Source organism: Apium graveolens, chromosome 10 (genome assembly GCF_009905375.1).
Source record: "Apium graveolens cultivar Ventura chromosome 10, ASM990537v1, whole genome shotgun sequence".
Lineage (NCBI taxonomy): Eukaryota > Viridiplantae > Streptophyta > Magnoliopsida > Apiales > Apiaceae > Apium > Apium graveolens.
The window spans coordinates 229,650,656-229,674,127 of NC_133656.1; the positions used below are offsets into that span (position 1 = coordinate 229,650,656).

The 23,472-nt window shown below is 34.1% G+C and overlaps 4 protein-coding genes across 4 annotated transcripts; 2 read left to right on the forward strand and 2 right to left on the reverse strand.

The window, feature by feature from the left end:
• The first annotated feature begins 3,018 nt into the window (after window positions 1–3,018).
• LOC141689799 (PP2A regulatory subunit TAP46) lies at window positions 3,019–7,580 on the forward strand. The gene is made up of 9 exons (XM_074494194.1): window positions 3,019–3,234; window positions 3,329–3,451; window positions 5,122–5,208; window positions 5,341–5,442; window positions 5,575–5,736; window positions 6,286–6,321; window positions 6,434–6,505; window positions 6,820–7,103; window positions 7,221–7,580. Exons 1-9 carry the CDS (start codon window positions 3,139–3,141, stop codon window positions 7,468–7,470), a joined length of 1,212 nt encoding a protein of 403 aa, XP_074350295.1. The 5' UTR covers window positions 3,019–3,138; the 3' UTR covers window positions 7,471–7,580.
• A 469-nt stretch (window positions 7,581–8,049) lies between these two features.
• LOC141689800 (phytolongin Phyl2.2-like) lies at window positions 8,050–9,793 on the reverse strand. The gene is made up of 2 exons (XM_074494195.1): window positions 8,689–9,793; window positions 8,050–8,606 (listed from the first exon to the last, which is right to left on the reverse strand). The coding sequence occupies exon 1, from the start codon at window positions 9,493–9,495 to the stop codon at window positions 8,707–8,709; it is 789 nt and encodes a 262-aa protein (XP_074350296.1). The 5' UTR covers window positions 9,496–9,793; the 3' UTR covers window positions 8,050–8,606; window positions 8,689–8,706.
• A 313-nt stretch (window positions 9,794–10,106) lies between these two features.
• On the forward strand, window positions 10,107–11,225 carry LOC141691946 (putative F-box protein At5g15660). Its single transcript, XM_074496692.1, has one exon. It carries the CDS (start codon window positions 10,107–10,109, stop codon window positions 11,223–11,225), a length of 1,119 nt encoding a protein of 372 aa, XP_074352793.1.
• Window positions 11,226–12,118: 893 nt separating this feature from the next.
• LOC141693998 (protein IQ-DOMAIN 21-like) lies at window positions 12,119–15,172 on the reverse strand. Its single transcript, XM_074499201.1, has 4 exons — window positions 14,859–15,172; window positions 13,756–14,049; window positions 13,211–13,576; window positions 12,119–12,920 (listed from the first exon to the last, which is right to left on the reverse strand). The coding sequence occupies exons 1-4, from the start codon at window positions 14,940–14,942 to the stop codon at window positions 12,297–12,299; spliced, it is 1,368 nt and encodes a 455-aa protein (XP_074355302.1). The 5' UTR covers window positions 14,943–15,172; the 3' UTR covers window positions 12,119–12,296.
• Window positions 15,173–23,472: the final 8,300 nt, after the last annotated feature.

Sequence of the window (23,472 nt, forward strand, 5' to 3'; positions counted from 1 at the left end):
AAGAAGAAGTGGATAGGCTGATGGAGGCATGGCTCGTAAGGAAAGCCTTCTACCCAATATGGCTGGCAAACCTGGTGCTTGTCAAGAAACGAAATGGAAAATAGAGGACATGTGTGGACTTCACTGACCTCAACAAAGTCTTCCTGAAGGATAGTTTTCCTCTACCCCGGATCGACCAGCTATCAGGAGCACACCTCCTTTATCACTGATCGGGGCCTTTATTATTACATCGAGATGCCCTTCAGGCTCCTTAATGCTGGAGCAACCTACCAAAGATTGGTGAACAAGATGTTCAAACACCAATTGGGAAAAACAATGGAAGCGTATGTGGATGACATGCTAGTGAAGTTGAAGGAGGCAAATGATCATGTTCGTCACCTATCAGATATGTTACAGATCCTGAGGGAGTACAGGATGAATCTCAACCCCCGGAAATGTATGTTCGGGGTCGAGTCTGAGAAGTTTATGGGCTTTATTGTCAACCATAGGGCATTGAGGCCAAACCCGCCAAGATACGAGGCCTACTCAAGATGAAATCTCCACGAAGGGTAAAGGATATGCTGAGCTTGACAGGACGAGTGGCCGCTCTGAACCGCTTTATCTCAAGGTCCTCCGATAGATGTCAGGAATTCTTTAAAGCAATCAAAAGAGTTGGGAAGAACTTTGAATTGACAGAGGAGTGTGAAAATGCATTTCAGAACATAAAGAAACACCTTGACAGCCCTCCCATGCTGTCCAATCCAAAGGCGGGAGAAGGTCTGATCCTCTATTTGGCGGTCTCCGACTTTTCAGACAATGCTTTATTGGTCAGAGAGGAACGAGATGTTCAGCTCCCAGTGTATTATGTGAGTAAAAGACTAGCCGATGCAGAGACCCGGTATGCAAATTTTTAGAAGTTGACATATGCTCTAATCGTAGCCTCCCAGGAGCTCAAACCGTACTTTCAGGCCCATAAAATTGAGGTAAGAACCTCTTATCCCCTTAAGAAGGTGATGCACAAGCACGGGGCTTCTGGTCGAATGTTGAAGTGGACGATAAAGCTCGGTCAATTCGAGGTAGAGTATAAATCTAGGACCATGATTAAAGACCAAGCCTTGGCTGATTTTATCCTAGAGCTTCCCCCACACTAGGATGTGGACCAGGGGGCCCTTGTTGACATACCTGGGGCAGAGGCGAATGAACAAATGGAGCAGAACGACATCCCGTGATGGAGTCTGTTTGTGGATGGAGCCTCTAATGGGGAAAGAGCAGGAGCCGGAATTGAGTTGATCAGCCCCGAGGGGCACAAGATAAGACATGCGACCCATTTGACTTTTCATGTGACCAACAACGATGCTGAATACGAGGCCCTAATCAATGGCCTCAAGCTAGCCTTGGAAATGAGGGCAGAGAATTTGAACGTGCTCGGTGACTCTATGATCGTGGCTTACCAGATAGAGGGGGATACCAAGCTAAAGAACCGAGAACAAAACTTTACCTAAAGTGTGCACAAAGGATGATCAACATGTTCCATGAAGTGATGCTAGAGCTTATCCCACGTGGGCCGAACGAAGGCGCGGACGAGCTAACCAAACTAGGCTCGCGTCGTGAGGCCACTCTGCTAGGAGCCGTTCCCCTTGATATATAGAGGCGACCTAGTGTGCCCGAGCACAAGGTTAGTAACATTGGAGGCAGTCTTTGCTCGACATGGATGACCCCTATATTGGCTTATATAAAAGAAGGAATGCTTCCGGACGAAAAGAATGAGGCAAGAAGAGTAAAGTATAAGGCAACTCGTTATGTGACATATGATGGGTTCCTATACAAAAGAGGGTTTAACGTGCCCCTTCTCAAGTGTATAGACGGAGATGAATGCAACTATATCCTAAGGGAAGTGTACGAGGGCATTTGTGGCAATCACTCGGGGGTAGCTCTCTAGCTCATAAAATCCTCCGTCAGGGTTACTATTGGCCAACGCTGAAAAAAATGCCTTTGAATTCTCTCGAGCTTGTGATAAGTGTCAGCGGTATGCCAATTATTACAACAGCCCCGTGGTCCCTCTCACATCTCTCATGAGCCCTTAGCCCTTTGCTCTGTGATAAGTGGGGGTAAGATGATTATATCTGGTACATGTGTGTGATTTAGGGGTATGATTAACCAAGAAAAAAAAAGTAATAAATAAACATGATGTGTGTATGTAGCAGTGGATAAATAAAAAAAAAGATCGATATGACGTTATATGAATGAGAAAGAGGAAAATTAAGGAAGAACGAGTGACTGAGATGTAACCAAAATTAATATTATCAATAAAATATAATTAGTTTATAGTTTCTATTTGACCATTTGCCTATATGTGTGTGTGGAGTAAGATTCTAGAGAGAACCCTCTTAAAAAGTGAACGAGAGAACCTTTGAACTAAAACAAGATTCTAAATATTTTTTAGCTTATTTTAAGAAAATATTATTCATTAATATTATAATAGTCATTATATAAATTTTAAAACCAATATTTGAATCAACATCCATGAGATTCAAAATTTGATTCTTATAATTTATATGAGATTCAAAAACAGATTATTAAAATTTATGAGATTTAAAAGTAGATTTTAATTTTTTTCATGATTTTTTTGAATTTTTTATATAAATTGTTATTTATAATTAACTTTTTGGAATCACTATGAAAATAAAAACAAATTTACACCTTTTTTGAATTTTAAATTTAATTTTTAAAAAATATTCTCTCATTCCCTTTTTAGTTGGCCTATATATATGTATATATATAACATGTATAAAAAAATATGTTATTAAATTTATTTTTAAATGTATGTATTATAATACATAAAATTAAAAAAATGTTGAATATATATAATTTATTTTATGAATATATTATTTGATTAAAACAATTATTTTATTCATTTAATTTAGTAGTATATTATTATTAAAAGGTCGGCCAAAGCCCAACCTGCCGCGACTTGATCCAGTCCAGCCCGTTCAGTCTCAACCCAATTTGGTATTCATTTGTCATCTTGAACGCTGCTAACATTATTTACATTTTTACATAAATTAAAACACCACGATCTAATCCAATCGAAACCTTTCGAAAGTACTAATTACCATAACAATTGATTATTAGCTGCTCTTTCGAACCTCAATTTAGAAGATGGGTGAATCGAAGATGGAGGAGATGTCTCTGCCAAGTCTTTTCGAGCAGGCTCGTACTATTCATCTCTTAGCCTCTGAATCTTCTGCTGACAAGGTTTTATTTTATTTTTTGAATAACATATTTAATTTCTTCGTATTTCACATTTATATTTTTTAATTTGTGTGTAATGTTTATTGTTATTGTTTAGGAAATGGTGAGAAAGGGGTGCCAAGCATTGACACAGTGCGAGGAGATGATTGGGAAATTAGGGCTTTTTTCGACAAATGAATCGAAAGAGGATATTACCACTACTAATCTCAAGTATATTTTGGTAATCTTCACCCCTACACGTTAATGTTATTATGTTTCGTTAGTTTGATCGTAGCATAACATTTAACTATCTTACCATGGTGTGTTACTTTTCGATGTATGGGAGTATTGAAATGAAACTAGGAGACCTTTTATTCTGTATCTCGTCTGTCCTTGTTGTTATCAAGATTATGTAAGCATCCATGTGTGTGAAGATTTAAGCTATTTTTGTTGGAAAAGGGTTGATTGATTAATTTATATTATTAGAAAATATTCGAGTTAACCACGTTATATTTTGAATTTAATGGCCCAGATCCGTTGGCTTAATTTCCCTTCCTATATACCCTTGGTTGGGGTAAGGTCTCCTAATTTCAAGTAGGAGAATGGTTCTTGAGAGTGCTCAAATTTATTTGTTGTGCTCCACGTAAACCTTATCACGATTCTTCCCCCTAAATATATATTTGCACACCCCTTGTGGTAATGCTCCTTGCCAAAATATAGTACTAGTAGTGCATCCTCTATTTTTTTTATTATTTTACTTAATATCTCCTCATTGGGCTTACATTAACAATGTTTACCTTTTATGTACTTTATGTATATTTTGTGATTCTTTAAATGAATAAAAATTAGTGTGGCACATGAACTATTTAGAGTTGGCTCTCAAGCCATGAATTATAATAAATTATGAAGTCGAAATAGCTTATGATACATCTAAGACAGTGGCAGATTTAGGGAGTTGTGGAAGAGAAGAGCACCCAGAGAGGTCCGACCAGGGAACAGTGAACATAATGGAGTATTTTTTATCCACGTTATAAATTATTTTAAGTATTTGGTGTAGAGGGAAGTGATGTATCTATATATGTGGGGTTAGGAGTAGTGGTAGGAGTTTATTAGATAAGTAGGTCAATAATAATAACCCCATTTTTCACGGGTCTTGGTCCTAAGGTCCGTTATTAGGTTTTTATTCTCTATAAGTGATTTGTAAGTGATGTAATCAAGGTAGAGTTGATTATTGAGATTAACAAATACTGTTGTGAGTCTCCTTTGATAGGTCTCATTCCATCATAATTTCTCCCTTCCGCATTTCCGTGGCTGGGAAAGGCGGGGCTGGGAAAGGCGGAAAGCTTTGGGGTGGTGGATGTTTATATGGGTGATCCACCCAATTTTATTGTTTGTAGTTTTAATTTTATGAATCCATGTGGTTCTTTGATTTTGACCTGCGAAAGGTCCATTTATCTGTAAAAGTAACTCTAAATTTTATTTTGGCTTTTGTTTTTGTAGCTTAAACTATTTATATTTTTCTCCTTAGATATATAATTTTGTCAATGCTATTTTATTGAAATCCACGACTTCCTAAGAAATTACAAATCTATATGTTTAAATTAGAATAGAGTTATAAACTTTGCAGAATTCACGTTTTTTTAAGAAAACGGATTTTTTTTCCCAGAAAGCTTTGCGGTTAACAGACACCAATGTCCCCTTCCAAAAAAAGACAACCATTTACTTATGAAAGTTTTTCCTGAAAATGTTTGGAAATTATATATTTTAGATTTCAGTTTGTTTGGTCTGATGGTTCGCCAGTTTTTATCTTTAATAATTAATAGTTTCTGTTGGTTTTGGTCTGGTATCCAATATTTTTCATATACATATTTTTCACGAAGATTCAAAAATGGGTTCTGCATATGATTGCAGGTGCCATATTATCTAGCAGAGTTAACGGAGAAAACAGTAGAAGGTGACAGATTACAGATTCTTAAAGCGTCACTTGTGAAGTTGAAGGTAAAGTTCTTGTATAAAATTTATGGGTCGAAATATTCGAATGAATTTATCGTTGAAACAACATTTGAAAAATATTTAAGTTTTATACCAGAGAAATAACATATTTGTGATATTATTTTCTCATATCTGTAGGAGTTCGTTTCATTTTGTGAGGCAATGGAGCTTGTGCCAGAAGAGGAGTTAGAAGCTTCTGCAGGAGGCCCTAAATCTAACGTGGATCGGAGGGCTAAGAAGGTGAACATACTTCTATGCATACATACATGTCATATTCATTTTGTATTAAAGTTTTTAACCATATGATGTAGAGGCAGTTAATGTCTTAATGATAGCGCCATGCTGCTCGTATTTATTTATTTGTTTATTCAGATAGCTCGGTTTAAGCGACAAAGAGCAGCAGAGTCAAAGCTTCTGGAGATTAAGGAAAGTAAAGAGCGACGCATGCGTAGTACTAGAGCATCTGCTTTATCTACTCCAGTTGAGGCGGAAGAGGAAGACGTATTAGATTATGACGGGGAGGAAGAAAGAGAGGTTAGTGCCTTCCCCACACAACACACGCATCGTACTCAACTGCAAACTGATGTACTGGACGCACTGCACTTGTAATGATCCTAGTAATTGTACAAAAAGCGATAAGTAGAATCCACATCTTTAATGCTATAATTTAAAAAGCAGTTGTGACCGATAGCTTCATTTCTTATGGTGCCTCTGGGGCCTTTGCTATTTAAATTAAATCTCTACCAAAAGGTGAGAAAGTAAAATGCATAGGTAGCGAAATTGGTGTTTACTACCTAAATTACGGCTCAATTATCACAGGCAAAAGTTAAAGCTCATTTAAGTTATTTTTCGCTTGCCTCTTCATTACTCAAACAGTATTTTCACATGTTTGGCTGAGTACCAGTGCTTGAGATCTATATGTTTTGGTTAGTCCTGTGGATAAAACAGAAAGATTTTACTCATACAGAAGGAGTTATCCACATGGTTGAAGATTCTTATTTTTTGTTTAACCTGAATAATTTTTGTTCTTCAAATTATCCATAAACCACTGACAACCTTCTTCCCGCTCATCTTGGTTGACAGGCATGGCTCATTACCATCTCTTTGGATATCTGCAAGGTTAGTTTAACATTCCTATTTAAAAAAAAATTATTGCCTGCTGGTTTTCCATATTCTATGTGGTTAGCATCAGATTCATTAGGACAACTCCTGCCATTAAATGATGTCTCAGGCTTTTGATCTTATGGAAATGCTGAAGAAAGAGGAAGAAATGCTAACTGCTATGAAGGAAATGCAATTACAGGTACATGGCCTTCTGAACTTTCCTTGATACTGCTGTTTTTACGAATTTCACTTAAAGGTCATGCATGGCGCACTTGCTTTCTTATGAAGTTGCATATCCGATTAGCGATTTTAGAACACTGGTTCCAAGTTAGCGGTTGTAGGACGAGCCGCAGCTAGTTAGATATTAATGCCTCGTGGCTTCGCCCTTATCTTTTATCAGTATTTTAAATGACACTGGCAAGGAAAGATGTACTTGTTACGCCTTGTTTTATCTCTATTGGCTATTTTTGAATTCCAGGATCAGGTATGCTTAATGATTTCTTACTTTGTCAGGACGGCGACGAAGGGATTTCACAGGCTATTCTTGATGAGCGTGCTAAGACGGCTGAAGACTGGCATCGTGGTGCTGCAGCTCGAGCACGATATACAAAACCAGCGGCACCGATTACATGCGCCACATTTGTGCAAGATGTTCTAGAGGGAAGAGCACAGGTTTCACAGGCACATGAGCACAAACACCAGCAGCCCTTGATATTTGGACCAGCAAGTCTTGTGGGTGGAAGAGTAACAAGCGAAAGGGAAAGAATGGCCGCACAGGTTTTCCAACCCGGACACAGGTGATTGTTGTAGCCAAAAGCTTGATCATAATTTCAAATGCCTTCTTCAATTAGATTATTATTTTGTAACAATCTTTTCTTTTTTATGTGGGTAAATGTTTGTAATAAATTTTCTAGATTGCCAACAATGAGCATTGAGGAAGCTGGGTTAACAGAGATGAATATGATGAATGATTGGCAAGAGAGAACTGCCAAGATGATGGCAGAAGCCAATTCTTCATGGTATAATGATGGTCAAAAGGCAAAGCAGGGAGAAGAGGAGGACGAAGATGACGATGCAGCGCAAGATAAAGCTAGGGCTTGGGATGACTGGAAAGATGAGAATCCTCGGGGTGCGGGCAATAAGAAGCTCACCCCCTGTGGTTAGGTCCCTCTGTCATTTATATGGAATAATTTTATTTTGTAATATAAACACATCCACAAATTCATTTTGCCATATAATATTATGTTATTTAACCATTATGAAATTTGTGTATTGTTATGGTCCATTCTATGTTCTTCAAATGGGGATGTTTAGCTTGCTGGCTATTATAATGCAAGACCTGTGCATTTGCAGTGGCATGTGCTGCTCATATAGTCATATGTTGTATTTGAGCCATTCTTTTTCTTTTCCAAAAAGAAAAAGATGGATTCTGTAGCTATAATTAATTGCCTGGAACAGGATTAGGCTGTACCTATATGAATCTCTGCTATGGTTTGTGAAATTCTGCCTGCTCTTCTTTGCAAAATAGTAATAATTTTCATGCTTGACCGTTTCTTTTTTCTTCTGGAAAGAGTTGTTTTATCATCAGCCTGCTGCAGTTGTGCATTATTTGACATCTGTTTACTTTCACTTGATGGTTCTTGCAATGTAATCATGTGTTGGTCATTTATAGCTGTGATTGAAGGGAAGACAAAAGAGAAACAATGTACTCGTTTGTGCATGATTGTCAAAATTAAATCAAATCTATCTGCACATTCATATAATTTTTTTTATTTGGAGAAGCAATGTGACATTTCCATAGATTGATCCAGACTGTGCCATCAACCACACCATTTATATCAATTGCCAATTAGAGCACAAGCACAAATCTCACTCGTAAATCATGTCTACACTTGCGTTTGTGAATAACATTGCCTATATTAGAGTATAATTTAAGATAGTAACCACCAACCAGATCATATCACTTGTTCAGAGTACTTAAAGACAGTTGCATAATTCCAACACAGCACAAAAGAGAGAACTATCATGCATATAGGCGAAAGAGAGATCCATCAGGTTTACCGTAGGGATATATATGAGCTAGCTCGAGATCTTAAAGAACTCAACTATACCTTGATTATTCCTTACCTGTATTAGACTTTCCACTCTGTAAGATGCCATAGTGACATTTAAACACTGAAGCCAAAAGCTTTATAAGATCTTTCACGCATGACATCAACAATACCAACATCATAATTTTACAGTGATCCGCAGTTTAAATTATACTTGGCAATTGTAAAGAGCATACAATGCAATGTCACCTATTATCAGTGAGTATAAGATTAGCCTATATAATGAGGTATACAAACAAGATATCATATGACAAGATCATAGTGACCATACCAGAAGTTGGAAAGCACTTCACTCAGAGATGCATTTAAATCCCCGGCAAACCCCCAACCATATCGCAAACATGATACAACAGACAATCAAGTCCAATGACAACACCATCCAAAGCTGTTTCTTCCAAACCAGCTTTGCCTTGTCAACGACAAACAATCCATCCTTATGACTACTGACTAAAGAAAATTCTCTGCTCAATGCAATGCCATCATCACAAGACACATCCACCTCGTTCTCTTTCGGAATCTCTTTCGGAATCTCTTTCATAGCACCACTCACCTCCCCAAAAATCCTTCTTTTCTTCTTGATCACATTCTTCTCCGATCCTCCTAACAATGGAGTTAATCCAACTCCGTTCTCTCTCACCGAACTCGAACTTCCACTATCATCACTCACAACCAACTTCCCACCATCCAGGCTGTCCCCGCCCGAAGGCGCCACAACTAATCGATGAAACACCGGATGAAATTCCCCTTGGAAACAATGTGGCTTCAAACCATCCAATCTTTTAACAGCATTTTGATCAACAAACCTATTAAACGAGACGATCACGCTCTTAAGAAATGAAACACACATGGGTTTCCCAAGATTTGCATCAAAGATTCCGAAATAAACAAAAGGGTCATCAATTAAGTACAAATAAGTCTTGTTCCTAACAGTATGAGAATACATGGAATGAAATTGTGGAGTTTTTTCAATGCATTTCAGAGCAATAGCCCCAAGATCTTTATCTTTGGATATAAATTCAGCTAGAATTGTACTAGTTCCTTTGGCAATACAAGTGTAAAAGATCACAATAGACATCATTTAGCACTCAATTTAAAGGGAAATTCAAGATCACAATGAGAAATTGATGGGTTTTTAATAAAGATCAAATCTTTGAGATCATTTTGTTGGAGAGAGAGAGAGAGAGAGAGAGAGATTGGGAGAGAGAATGAAGAAAAGATTAACATGGGGCGGTGGATTGTATTGAGCTGGATGGAGTTATTCGATTCGTGTGTATGTGTATGTATAGTGAAAGTAAGGGTTTTATTCGTTCCCAAATTAACCCAAGGATCCCTCTCTCTCTCTCTCGATATCTCTCTCATTGTGACATTTGAATACACTTGTTAATTTATTCAACCCTGGCCAAACAATTAAAGAGTACTATATTTAATTATAAAATTCTATTTTTTTACCGTTATGAATATGTAGTGGAAGTGGGTTAGGGTATAAATATAATTATGTGACCTTTTGATATTTGATTGGATTGGAAGAAAGATTTTTGGCAAGAGAGTTCAAATTATGATACAGCTCAAATAAATAACAAATGTGCAGAGTTCTAAACAATTGCAACTAGCTCTTTATTGTATATATGAAGTGCCCGGGCTCAGGCAGATTTGACCTAGCTAAGTGCAACTTTGAACTAATCCGCATCCATGAAAAATCTTCATGAAGATATCATGACTCAGATATTAGAAAGATTTCCGGTTAAATTTCTCTTGCGATGCATGCTCGTTCAACAATCATGGTATCATCTTATACGAACTCCTGAATTTGTTAGTGCTCATTACAATTATCATAAGTTATATCATAGTAATCATCTTCTTTTCGAACCCAATTATAAGAACCAATATCCGTTAGTATTGCAATGCGAAAAGCACGATATACCACTGCATTATCCTCAGTCTGTGTCCCGTCGTCTTAGTTTCTATTGTGTATCTAATGGTTTAATATGTTTCGCTACGGGGGGTGTTGGTTATAATACCCGGCTTTGGTTATGGAATCCGGCTATTCGTAAATTTAAAACTCTTCCTGTTCCTCAAAGGCCGAAAATTCAAGGTTTTACTGAGGTGGCATCACTGGCTTTTGGATTTTGTCCAAAACATAATGATATTAAAGTGGTAAAGATGGTAATGTACTTAAGGGTCACACCCAATGCCCCTAATAATCTATACACTGTGGCTGATGTCTATAGCCTATCCACTAATAGCTGGAAGACAACAAATAATAATCCCATACTCGTCGATTGGCTTAGCAGTACTGCTGGGCTGTTTCTGAAAGGTACTGCATTTTTTTGCGGCATAAATGTTGATAAAAATGATATAATTGTGTCTTACGACATAGATAAGGATACAATGAGAATGATTTCATTCCCAGAAAATGCTCGTGCTACTCGTGGTTTCTCACTTGAAGTATTTGGTAAATCAGTTGCTCTTTTCATGAAAAAATCCGGTTGCTGTGCTTTTAACGTTTGGTTTTTGAAAGAAGGCGGCACAGACGAGGTTTATTGGGAGAAACAATTTAGTTTCAATTTGCCTGTAAATGAAGATAGATTAATCTTAGGAATTTGCAGCAATGGTGAAGTAATACTGGGAAATTCATCTGGATTTAATGGATTGGTGCCATATCATGTGGTGTCATATAATGTTGAGAAGAATGAGGTGAAGGATTTTGGATGGCTTCAACCTCAATCACATAGTTTTGTGAATTCCTTCACAGAGAGTCTTTTTATGATTAGTACTAAGAACGAAGATGCCATGTCAATGATAGAGTGAAAATCGGATCTATGAGGCTGATGTCTATAGTCCAACCACCTATTTCCTATTATTGGAGTACAATCAATAAAAATCTCATTAACACCAAGTATGTTGTCTAAAATGATGCAGTTTTTATAATTGGTATTGCATTGTTTGTGGGTGTAACCCTTAATAAAGTTGTAATTGCTTTCTATAACACCGGTGAGGAAAGTAATAGTGGCCTGTTTCTTCATTGTTCAGTTCAGGTATATGGGAAAGTAATTGCTCTTTTCGTCAGAAAATCTAGTTTCAGTGGCTTTAACGTTGTTTGTTTAAAGAACATAGCAGAATGTCTGTTGGGAGGAAGAAGAGCATTAGTACTTTTAATCTTCTAGTCGTAAAAAAATTGTATTTGCAGAAACCATAGGTATGAGGGGCAAAGCTGCAGTCTGAAGTAGTACTGAAGTATTTGTCTGAATTTGAATTGGTGCAATCTGACATCGAGAGAAGTACGAGGCAAGGAATTTTGGATGGGTTACATCACCTTTTTGTCTAATTACTTCAGGTAGGGTGTGGTCTACTGGAAGAATGGAACTATCATGTCAGTGGAGGTATTCCTGCAACTTATGTTTGTAGTGTTTTAAGTTATAGGACTGTTAGTTTGTTATACTGCTGAATAATATTTGTTTTGTTCTGCATGCTCTCTTAAAAGCCTACTTATGAGCAATATTGTTTGTTTGATTAGTATTAAAAGCTTTTGTTGATTAATACTTATGAATACTCTATATCTTCAACCTTAAATTTTAGTAATCGTATCTTCAACCTCGTGTTTTAGTGTAAGTGAATCCCCTGTATTACCAGAGTCCAACTACATTGCAGATTAAGTCGAGGAAATAAATTAGATAACCCCAGGTGTTCAAGTTTTCCAATCGTTAACAAAGAATGTTCTTGCATTCTATAATTGCAATACTTTGGATATTATTCAGAAATGTACAAGTGAAAGAAGAGTACTACAAATTAGATAGCATAAGACAACACTTTATTATAATTTAAGACATCAATAAAATCACTCGCATTAATACCATGTCCTCTGAAATGTAATCAAGTACTCTAATGTCTCCAGCCATAATGAACTCTTTCATCACCTCCACTAGACTCAGGGCTGTAGTTCGCCATCCATTTAGCCTGTCCATGATGAAGTACATTGCTTTTTGGGCTCTTGAGGACCTGATACCCTGCAGCTCCTCCACCTGAGCTTGAGGAGTCCCCATTACCTAACCCGAAAACAGGTCCTCTCCTAGTTGATGTATTCCACTGATTGGCAGATGAGTATCTCGGCTTAACTGACTCAAGGCCCTGACTTCTCTCTTTTGCTTTAGCAGACTTTGTGGGTGCCATGTAGCTAGGGACAGCATCTAACCTAGGCTGTCTATTTGACCTAGTAAAAAATTGTGCTGATTCAGGAGTATCCCCTCTCATCCGGCCCACAGGTACATGTTCTGAGGCCATGGGCATTGCCATTTCAATTTCAATTGTTTTCTCAGACATGTTGTCTGTAGTAGTATGTGTGGTGTAGGAGTTGTCATGAGGCCCTAAGTTGCGGATGTGATGAGGCTGCGACGCCATCCAACGCTCAAGCCAATTCCATCCCCATTGTTGTTTGTCATGCTCATTGATCATCTTTGCAAATTCATCCTCATATAGGTCCCAGTGTGAGTATGCAATCTTTTGTTGCTGTTAAAGATTACAAAATTTTAAACCGTGAGAAAATTCTTCCACATTAAGAGCTGTTTTTTTAGCAGATGAAATTGTTCAACAGACATAATTGGCTATAATTCCCCTTTAAGTCTTTAAAAGTTTAATCTTTACATGATTTGTAGTCTAGCTATTAGCACTGGTCATAGTTAAATATGAACATATTATGATTTAGGATCACATAGCCACCGCAGAAATTTAAGAAAAAATAAAATTCACACAACTGATTAAGCAGATAAACAAAAGTATGACATAAATACATAACTAACCTGATAGGCAAAAGCATAAGCAAGAGCCCTCTCCCTTTTCAAGTCAGCATCATGTTTTCTCATACTAGTTTCCTTAATTTTTTCCCTGGCCTGATTTTCGTAGCCCCGAGCTTCTGCTCCAAAAGTTCTGTTTGGGGTCCTTTGTCTAGGATTGTGTTCCTTATGTGCTAATTTATCTTCTTCCTTAATTCTTTCCTCAAACTTTTCATGTGCTAGTTGGAGTCTGCGTGCACGAACTCTTGACTGTACTTTTACGAGTGCCTGCATGCATCGCATAGTCATGTGTGCCTGCTTGCGAACATTATGGCCCCTCACTAATGCTTGCAGCCTCACTAATCCTTTTAAAGCACGCAAAGCACGCCTAGCCTAGACACCCAATATATGAAATGGAAATTAAACAACCAAAAGCACTAACAATTTTTAACTGAATCTCAATGCATTTAACAGTAATATTAGCATGAACGAGGCAAGATGGTATTCTAAAAAGCACAGGCATTTATGAACCAAACACAAGAAAGAAATATATGATACATATGTAAAGTTACCAGATATCCTCGGTAACATGATTGTATGAAGATTGTAGCTCTTTCTTCCTTGGAATGACGTCCATAACCAGCCAAACGGACAACTTTAGCTGCTGCTTGAGCAGCTACAACAGCAGCCTCAGCTGCAGCTGCAGTTGCAATTGCAACAGCAGTAGCATGTTGATCCTCAGTCACCGGAGAGAATGAGCCTTCATTACTATCATCCTTAGTGGTATCTAGTGAACTCTCTGCTGGAAAATGTTCAAATGATACAACCTCGGGCACATCTTGTTGCCACCTGTTCACATCTTCCTTCTGAAAATAATTAAGAATGCTAAAAGTTAAGGTAATTACGATTACACTAATACAATAAGACCAAAAAAAAAATTTTGATAATGCAAAACTTAATGTCACTTGAAGAACTGGCACGGATTAACTGGATTGATTGGGATCTAACACAGGGAGCACATGATGATCAACATGGATGATGTGAAAGCAGAGGTGGCATTAAAGTAAATATGTCATATGGAATATCAAGTTTTTGTCATAGTGGAAGGCAGGGGACCATATATATAAAGACCTACTTTTGGTTTTTGGTTTTTGGTTTTTGTTTTAATATAGATCCAACAAAAATAACTCAATCACCTATAGTTAAATGTGATTAACTCAATACAAAAGGTCATATTGTGTAAATATCTTTGCTGAGATCATTAAGTTTTATGAAACAGTAATTATCAGGCTAGAGTACTGGCCAAAGATGTGAAGTTTCCTATATGATAAAACTCAGTTTGAAGTAATCTGCTAAAATTTGGTAGAAATACTAACAGTAGTAAAAGGTTTAAAGCTTTAGAACAAAATTTACAATCTGTAATTGTGGCTATCCAGAAAACAGTAAGAATCATTTTCATATTTGATGAACATCTACATAAATGATTTTGTACTGAGCATCTCCTGCAGCACAAACCATCCAAATACACTCCAGGAAGTAGGAATTATATTAAACTTTGAAAATGCACCTAGTATTATAATGAAATTAAACTATATCTTCCTTATACACTAAATTACAATATCAAACATTACACAATTTAGATACATAAGCACAGAATAACACAGTAGAAGCTTACCCTTGAGTCGGGTGGCTGGTCCTTGGAAGAAGGCTTGAAGACTTTCTTGACAGTAGAAAACCAGCCGGAACCTTTCTTTCCCATTGATAAATTTGTAGCAATAATGTAGCAGTGTTCTTTTTTGCAAGAAAAGAAAAAAGGTCTAGTAGTACAGTAGAGAAGAAGAAGCGAGAAAAAACTGGAAGCAAGGAGCTTTGCTGCAATTGTTGTTGGGTATTTATCACACTCACAATCACAGCCAAGGAGCCAAAAGGCCTAATAAGTTTAAGCTTCTTCTAGTGATTGTACTGCATTACACATACATGCATACATCCACTTGTCTTTTGACAAATGGGATTCTGACATGTGTCCGATAGTTGCCCCGTTTCACAAGGCTTGTTTTTTATCGGCTTCTATATACTAATGTACATGCGTGAAATTATATTTCTGGTTCTTCCTGTATTGTGCATACAAGAATAATTATAAATATATTTCTTGAATTTATGGTGGAAGTGATATTTAGGGTCTTGTTTCTCCAGAAGGGGGTAATACATTTATTGTGCTTAAGGGTGCCCTGTCTTTGGGGCAATATACACTGAAAATATTTGTCCCATTCCATCAGGTAATAAACCAAAGTTAACATCATGAAGAAATTTGATAAACTTTAGTACTAGTACTGGTAAATAATAGTAATTTCTTACCTAATAATAGGACAGATGAATGAATGTGTGTTTGATATAGCGCAAGTTAGTTGTGGCATCAATTATCTATCGGCTCTTGACATTCAAGGTATGTAATGCATGATTTCCCCATCTCATTGTACAGCATATTGAAATGAATGAACAAAATTTTCTGTAAAACGTATCTAAATCTATGGAAGTCATCAGTTGTAGTCATCAGTGACATCTACAGTTTCATTAAGTTTAGAGTCATTTGTCTGAACATAAGTGACATTTTTTTTCCTGCAATTAGGGAAGCACATTAACAAAAAAAAGGCGTGTACAGAACAGAAAATAACTAACAAGATAAGCTAATTTTGGTAGATCACTGCGATTCAGGAGCATACACCATATAAAACTTAGGATGCCATGTACAATAAAGTGCTTCTGTGATCATATAAGTTACTGGATTGAATGTAATGTTAAGCAGGAAACAGAGAATTAATACAGTTCCGATTTCTTATGAGTTATGACTTGAGGGAAGAAGCAGATGTTATCATGTCATAATCCCATGAAGTTCTGGAACATTTTTTCCACCTGGAGATCACTGTAATAGATAGAGTTATAGTTTTGAATTCTTGTTCGGTAAGTTGGCTACATTGAATTCTTGTGCTGCAACATCTCATCGGCTTTCTTGTTCTTTTTTGGTTTATATATCAGAGTAGAAATTAGAACTTGAACCCATGACATTGTTACGAGGAAGGCCCCAAGGGGGGCGGAGATGAGATTTTAACACAGAGGCAATTCCTTATATTTTTGTTTGTTGTTTTTGAGTTTTACTTAAACCTGTCGCGAATAAGAAAAATCCTAAAATCAAAAACCTGTATAGAATTACGTGGCACTCTGTATTAATGGTCAAGCATCAGGATCCAAGAAAGAATGGTCCTGTGCATTTATATTTTTCTTTCTCATCAGTTTGAAATAGTTTTTTTTCTTTTCCATATTTTTACATACAAGGATCTAAAAAATTTAGATATATTTAAACTTCATACATATTATCAAACACCCCTCCACTTTAGAATCAAGGCAATTCGGTCACGATTAAGGTCTACGTATATCTACGAGACCATAATATTGAGGTTGTAGTTTAAATTAGGAAAATGTTAGATATCTCAAATTTTTATACCAAAAAATTTCCCAGATTTGATGTGTCATATCAATATTTGACAACTTTTTTAATAATTATATGCGCCCACAAATCAAAATCAATTATGTGTAAGAACATATTTAGGATACGTATCACTAATCTTTGAATTAATATTAACTAACAATCAAAAAAGATGAAACCCCGTATTAGTGGCGCATTTCCTTGGCTCATGCGACCGAAACAAATCAAGTAGAATAATAAAAAAGATATGCATGGACTGCAAATAATTATGGGGAATTGACTAGAGAATATGATGTAAACAAATGTATCATGTGCAGCGGAAAATCTGGTAAGGTGCATGAAAAACAGGCGTCGGGATTTAAATTAAAATTTTATAATTGCTTATTATTAAATTTTACAAAAATATATAAAAATATTCCTCAATAATTAAAAGAAATAAGAGCATATTCATAAAATATAATTCATGTTCTGGCCTAAATGAATTTGAGAGAATGGAAACCGGAAAGGAGCAGCCAAGAAATGCAGATCAGTGAAATCAAATCATCCAAGGCACCGAGCCCACCTTCCTTAATTACATTCACCAACGTGCTTTCATTATTGTTTCCCTTTTTCTAATACCCTAGCTGGATATGAATCATGGACCAACCTGTTAACACCAGACTCATATATAAACATACAATTTCATCAAATTCCATACAATATTTACTTCTGAATATCTACAAACCTTAGTTTTAGTTCCTAATAAAGTTTTACAGTACCAACCGTTAAAAATAATGAAAAATTTTAGTATCAAGTTCAATAATATTCTTCTTCTTCTCACTTTGTCATTTTATGCCCATTTTATATGTGGCTTTTAATCAATTTTTTTTTTGAGTTTTTGGTTGCAATCCATTTTTTTTAAAATAAAATCTACTTAAGTAACAAATAAACTTAAAAACTTAATATTTTTTAATAATTTCTCTTAAAAAAATAACCCAAATGAACCTAAAAAATTAAATAAAAGCTTAATCAATACAACGAGTGATCATTTTTTCCCTCAAAGCATGGGAAGTCACCGGCTAATTAACATAACTTGTTTTAGATTAAATTGTTAGAAATTACAAAGCATGTCATATATTTTCGAACTGTATTATTCCTTTCTGTGATTAAAAGTATTATTTATTATAATTATTAAACTATCAACTGTACTGGATAATTATTAATTGTTAATACATAACTATATACATATATTAATTATTACAACTAAATTTTAAGTTTTATCACATTTATAGTTAAATTGAATGAAATAAATGTAATATATAAATTCAATTAATAAAAAATAATATTTAATTTATTGTCCATATACCAATTTCGAGTACGCTCAAAATTCTGATTTTCGAGTACTCATTTTTCCGGAACAAAATTGAGTCGAACTTATTTCCTATTTTTGTGATTTTGAATTATACACTAGAGATAAGAATGGTTCACGGTATCCGCCCGACACATGAAAAAAATACTACAAAAATTCCAAACAAATCTAGTAGAAATAATATTTAGTATCCGTTTAAAAAATCTTAAAATAAGTAAATATAATTAAAAAATAATAATTAATATATAAGTGATAGAAGTTACATAAGTGTTTCCAAAAATTTACTTTTAAATCATTGATTTTTTTAAAAATAATTTTTAAAACACTATTAAAAAAGATCTCTTAATTCAGAAATTTAAATTAATTTTTTAAAAAGACATATATGCTAAAAAAATATTAATTATTAAAAATTAAAAGCCTATATATGTTGAAAATAAATGCATAGCTAGTAGCTTTCAAATTATTAACTAATAAAATTATATTTATAAGTTCTTTCCACAAAAATTCTTAAAAAGGACTTGTAACATATGAATAACATATGACCACCGCACAAATATGCCATATATTGAAATAGAGATGTTCAAAAAATCTGAATCCCGAAATCCGATTCGATCCGGAAAAAAATCCGAAAAATTCGATCCGGAAAAAAGTTCGGCCCGGTTCTGCCCGGCCCGCGGGCCTCCTTTTTTCTTGAAAATCTGGCCCGGCCCGAAGCCCGAAAATTCCGGATAAAAGTCCGGATCGAAAAAAGCTCGGATAAAAGCCCGGTTCGGCCCGGATAAAAGCCCAGGTATTTTGAAAAGCCCGATTAAAGAACCGTTTTTTTATAGAAAATTTGAAAATATACAATACTTTTTATGATTTTTAAAATAATATATCATAATATTATAAACAATTAAAGTATAAATAATTATTTATATGTTATATTAAAAATAATTATTTATTTCGGTGTCTAAACTACTCTATCTGATATATCAAGATATTATTTTCTCTGGTATTTAAACTATTCATAATTCGAGTTATAAAATATTAATTTTTTTAAATATATAAATAAAAATCCCGGATAAAGTCCGGTTCGGTCCGATCCGGTCTGGCCCGCGGGCCTAAAACAGGCCATATATTTTATGGGAAGCCCGGCCCGGCCCGACCCGATTTTTAAAAAAGTCCGGCCCGGTGGGTTTTTTGTGCATCTCTGTATTGAAATATATTGAAAGAATACTATTTTTCAGCTCTATAATGTCCATTGACGGCATGTCTTACCCAAAATAGCCCTTGAATACATATTTTTAACATGCGTATTTATTTTATAAAAACAAAAAATTGTATCCTCTACATGCATATTTCTTTTAGAAAAAAACATTAGAACATGTAAATGCGTATTTACTGAAAAACAAAAGTGAATACGCATTCCATACACATTATTTGTAATTTTTAAATTAGTAAATATGCATGTTTGAAATACATATTCAATGGGTATTTTGGCGGATATCATTAAAATTTTGGATATTTATATCTCAAAAATTGGGTATTTTGATTTTTCACCTCGTATATTCTTATTATTAAAAATGAAATAATATTTAATTAGTTATTAAATACTATAATTTTACATTGAGCTAAATGAATTAATTTCCCTTTTATATCTATAACATTTTATTTTGAAGTACAGAAAAATAAAAGCGGTGATATGTTAGGGAGTTAGCCTCGGTGGCATTCATATTTCAGCATATAAATTATAAAAAAATTCATTTCATAATTATTCAAACAGTGCAAACCGGCTAAACGAACATATAAGAAAAAAAACTAACTTTGGAACTGTTCTCGTCGGAAAATTTTAAAATAATTAACTTAAAATTTTAAATAAATAAGTAACTTAAAAATAATAAGTAAATAAAATTTTATAAGTTATATAAGTATTTGAATAATTTTAGTTATACATCATATTTTTTACTAAATAAAAAAAATAGATAATTTATAAATATAATTATCTTAATTCTTGAATTTTTAATTAGATTAATATTTAAAATTATTATTTTTTAAAAAATCAAAGTTAATAAAAAATATAATATCAAAATAAATTTAAAAAAATTATTTCATCACTAACATTCAACAATAAATTTTAAATTTTTCAACAAAGTGTTAGTATAATTGGTGAGTTCTTACGGGAGGTCACAATTTTAACACATTGACATGTGCGTATGTAACTAATTAGCAAACAAATAATAAATTATCAATTTGACACATTAATTGGGTCATCGAAACACAATTGTCAATAAAATATTGCGTATTTATAGATTATAACGGATAACCCGTTATAAGTAAGAAGCTAAACATGCCGATGTCTATCGTAAATGAAATTCACTACTATATTGCATTTTGTTAGTTTGAACTATAATAATTTCGCACAAAATGGCTAAAATTTTATTTGTATCAAAATGATGGCTAATTATTGAATTTCTCGGTATTTTATTGACTTCACGTCAATTTCGTTTGTTGCCTCATTAAATATTAAAGGAATTCTATTTTTTTATTAATAAAAAAATCACCTAAAACCATGAAAATTCTCCAAAATTGTCATGGTTCTTGCAGATGAAAGACGATTTGATGATTTTATTGATCTCAGATTTTGATGTTCCCGTAATCAAACTAAACTCCAAGCCATAATCTATCAATTTCTTTAATTAAAATAATCAAATCAAAATATCGAATTTTCAATTTGGAACGCCGAATTTTCTTCAAAATTTGAACGGAATCGACGAACTCACACAGAGGTTCCATATACTTTATAGCCATACTTACACAACAAACACACACGCACATTTCCCCCGCTTCTCTTTTCTCCATTCATCTCTCTCTTCCACTTGTTTTCTGCCCCTCCCCCAAATATGCAGATTTGATCGGGTACTATTGTCGACCGCCACAGGTCACAATGATATTGTCCTTTTATGTCCATCTTTCGGTCACAATATAACATTAAAATAATTGACGTCACGTACCCAATCTATTGTAACCTTTAATTTCATCGTTTCATTACAAACTAAAAAAACCCAATTTCATATATGAACTTTAAATTTCAACATTTTGGGGAAACTCATACTATCTTTATGTATTATTAATTTATAATATAAATATCTACAAAATATAAAAAACTATTATATTGAACGGAAAAATTAACGAAAGGGACGCGAAGCAACCAAACTGATGAAAAATTTAACAATTAGCCATTGTTCTTAGATAAATAAAAATTTAATCATTTTCGTTCAAAATCATTATAGTTCAAGTTGACAAATTGCAATTAAGTTCTAAATTCATACATGTTCAAAAAATTTCGTTTTGATCAACTTATCCTTAAGAGATGTTTTGCGATTTTTTTCCCGTCAATATTGTGAATCTAATTTCTAAAATTTAGTTAGTTGTTACATATATTTTCAAAGAGAAATGTTAGGTCACTCAATTTTTTTGTACAAATTTTTTTCCAAATATATGTGTCACGTTATGGATAGCAACTTATATAATAATAATATTGATTCCCACGTGCATAAATATGCGTTAACAAATTAAACACCATCATATATTTATCATATCATTTGGTAATTTTTTTTTAAACCTAGCACTACTAATTTCCAAACTAATATAACACAGTTTAACACGTGATGTTAAATATTTTCTTGTTATATAATATATTTAATTTAATTACTAATTTTAATTACTATTTAATCAATGGAGGTAAGAATTCATCGAATTTATTAATCTTGATTGCCGATCCCTTGAGCTAAGAATTTATCGAATCTATAAAACTCGAGTAGCGCTGATAAAAAAAATTGAAAAATTCAATATTCGTCTGAAAAATCCGCATTCGTATCCGAAACAAAGCGGATATTATCTATATCAAAACAAAACAAATATTATCCGTATTCGAATCCGACGATTGCAGATACGGATACGAATATAGGCATATTCGTATCCGATAATATCGGAATCTGAATAAATATATTTTATATTTAAATATTTAAATAAATAAAAAATATATTATATTAAATTTAGTGTATGTTTATATTAATATTATGTTTATAACATTTTATAAACATATAAAAAAATTATTTTAGTTCAACAATTTAAAGATAACGATTATATTGAAAATATAAGTAAAATTATTTTTTTGAAAATTTAAAATATGATTAAATCATTTTATCTCTTATTTTAATTTTTAAAAATGAATTTTTAATTTTTACTATATATTTTTAATTTATTTATTTTTTAGTATAAAATAAAAATGTGATTGAAAAACAGATCCAGATATTATCCATATTCGGATAGTATCCGTCGGATCCGGATCCGGATTCAGATATTATTCTTGAAAATTTTCCAGATCCGAATCCGGATATGAATATAAATTTTCCGATTTAGATCTGAATATTTATATTCCAATTATCCGTTTGAGAGCAGTACCCTGAAGTTCGGTTGCGGATTCGATTTCCGGTGTTCAGATTTTAAGCAATGATTTTCATTTTTCACTTCCACCTCTGTAAGTCATATGTCATAGCCTATTTGTATATACGAGGATTCAACTCAACTCAAATAAGAATGTAATAAGTAAATAGTGGATCGACCGTCAGAGAGATCTCGCAAAGTAATATCTGTCAAAGGATTCAGAGACAAGGTTCATCTACAGACTTGAGGAGTTAATTCACTGGAAGAAGTTCAAGAAGTTGATCATGCCTCAGTGATATAAATCAAGATCGTGGATTTAATCAAGTGACAGAGATCTCGTCAGGGTATCAATAAATTACAAGGATTTAATCTGAAGAAAATCAAAGTGTCAAAGTCAAGATATGAAGAAACGTCACAGAAGTTAGTCACTCATGAACCAGACAGTACATCGAGTGTCAACGTTGAAGTGGTGGAATTGATTCATAATTTTCAGTGATTTTCAGAAGATTTGCAGAAGAATGGTTGCTGCTCAAGACTAGAATTAATTCTCTATTAATTAATTAAGTCATCTAATTTAATTAAGAAAATAAATTATATCTGCGAAGAATAATTTATTTATTAATTGAATTAATTGATTAATTAATTCTGAATTAATTCTAGGAATTTTCAGAAGTTTAATTGGATTAAATTCAAGCATTAAATCAGCAAGACAATTGAAAATGAACTAGCATGACAATCAGGATTGTCATACCGATTGTCATGCTAGGCCATATTCAATTGTCACACCGAAAGTTACTCTAGGAGGATGATTGTCTTGCTAGTTCATTCTGATTGTCATGCTAGTTCATTCAGATTGTCTTGCTAGTTCATTCAATTGTCTCACCGAAAGTCTTGCCAGCTATAGGATTGTCATGCCAAGTCAATTCTATTCGTTTGTTGATTTAAAAAGAAGCAGAGAAGCAGCAACTTATGATCCAGAACACAAAAGTCAAGAACAAAGCAGAAAAGAAAAACAAGAAGAAATATTTCATC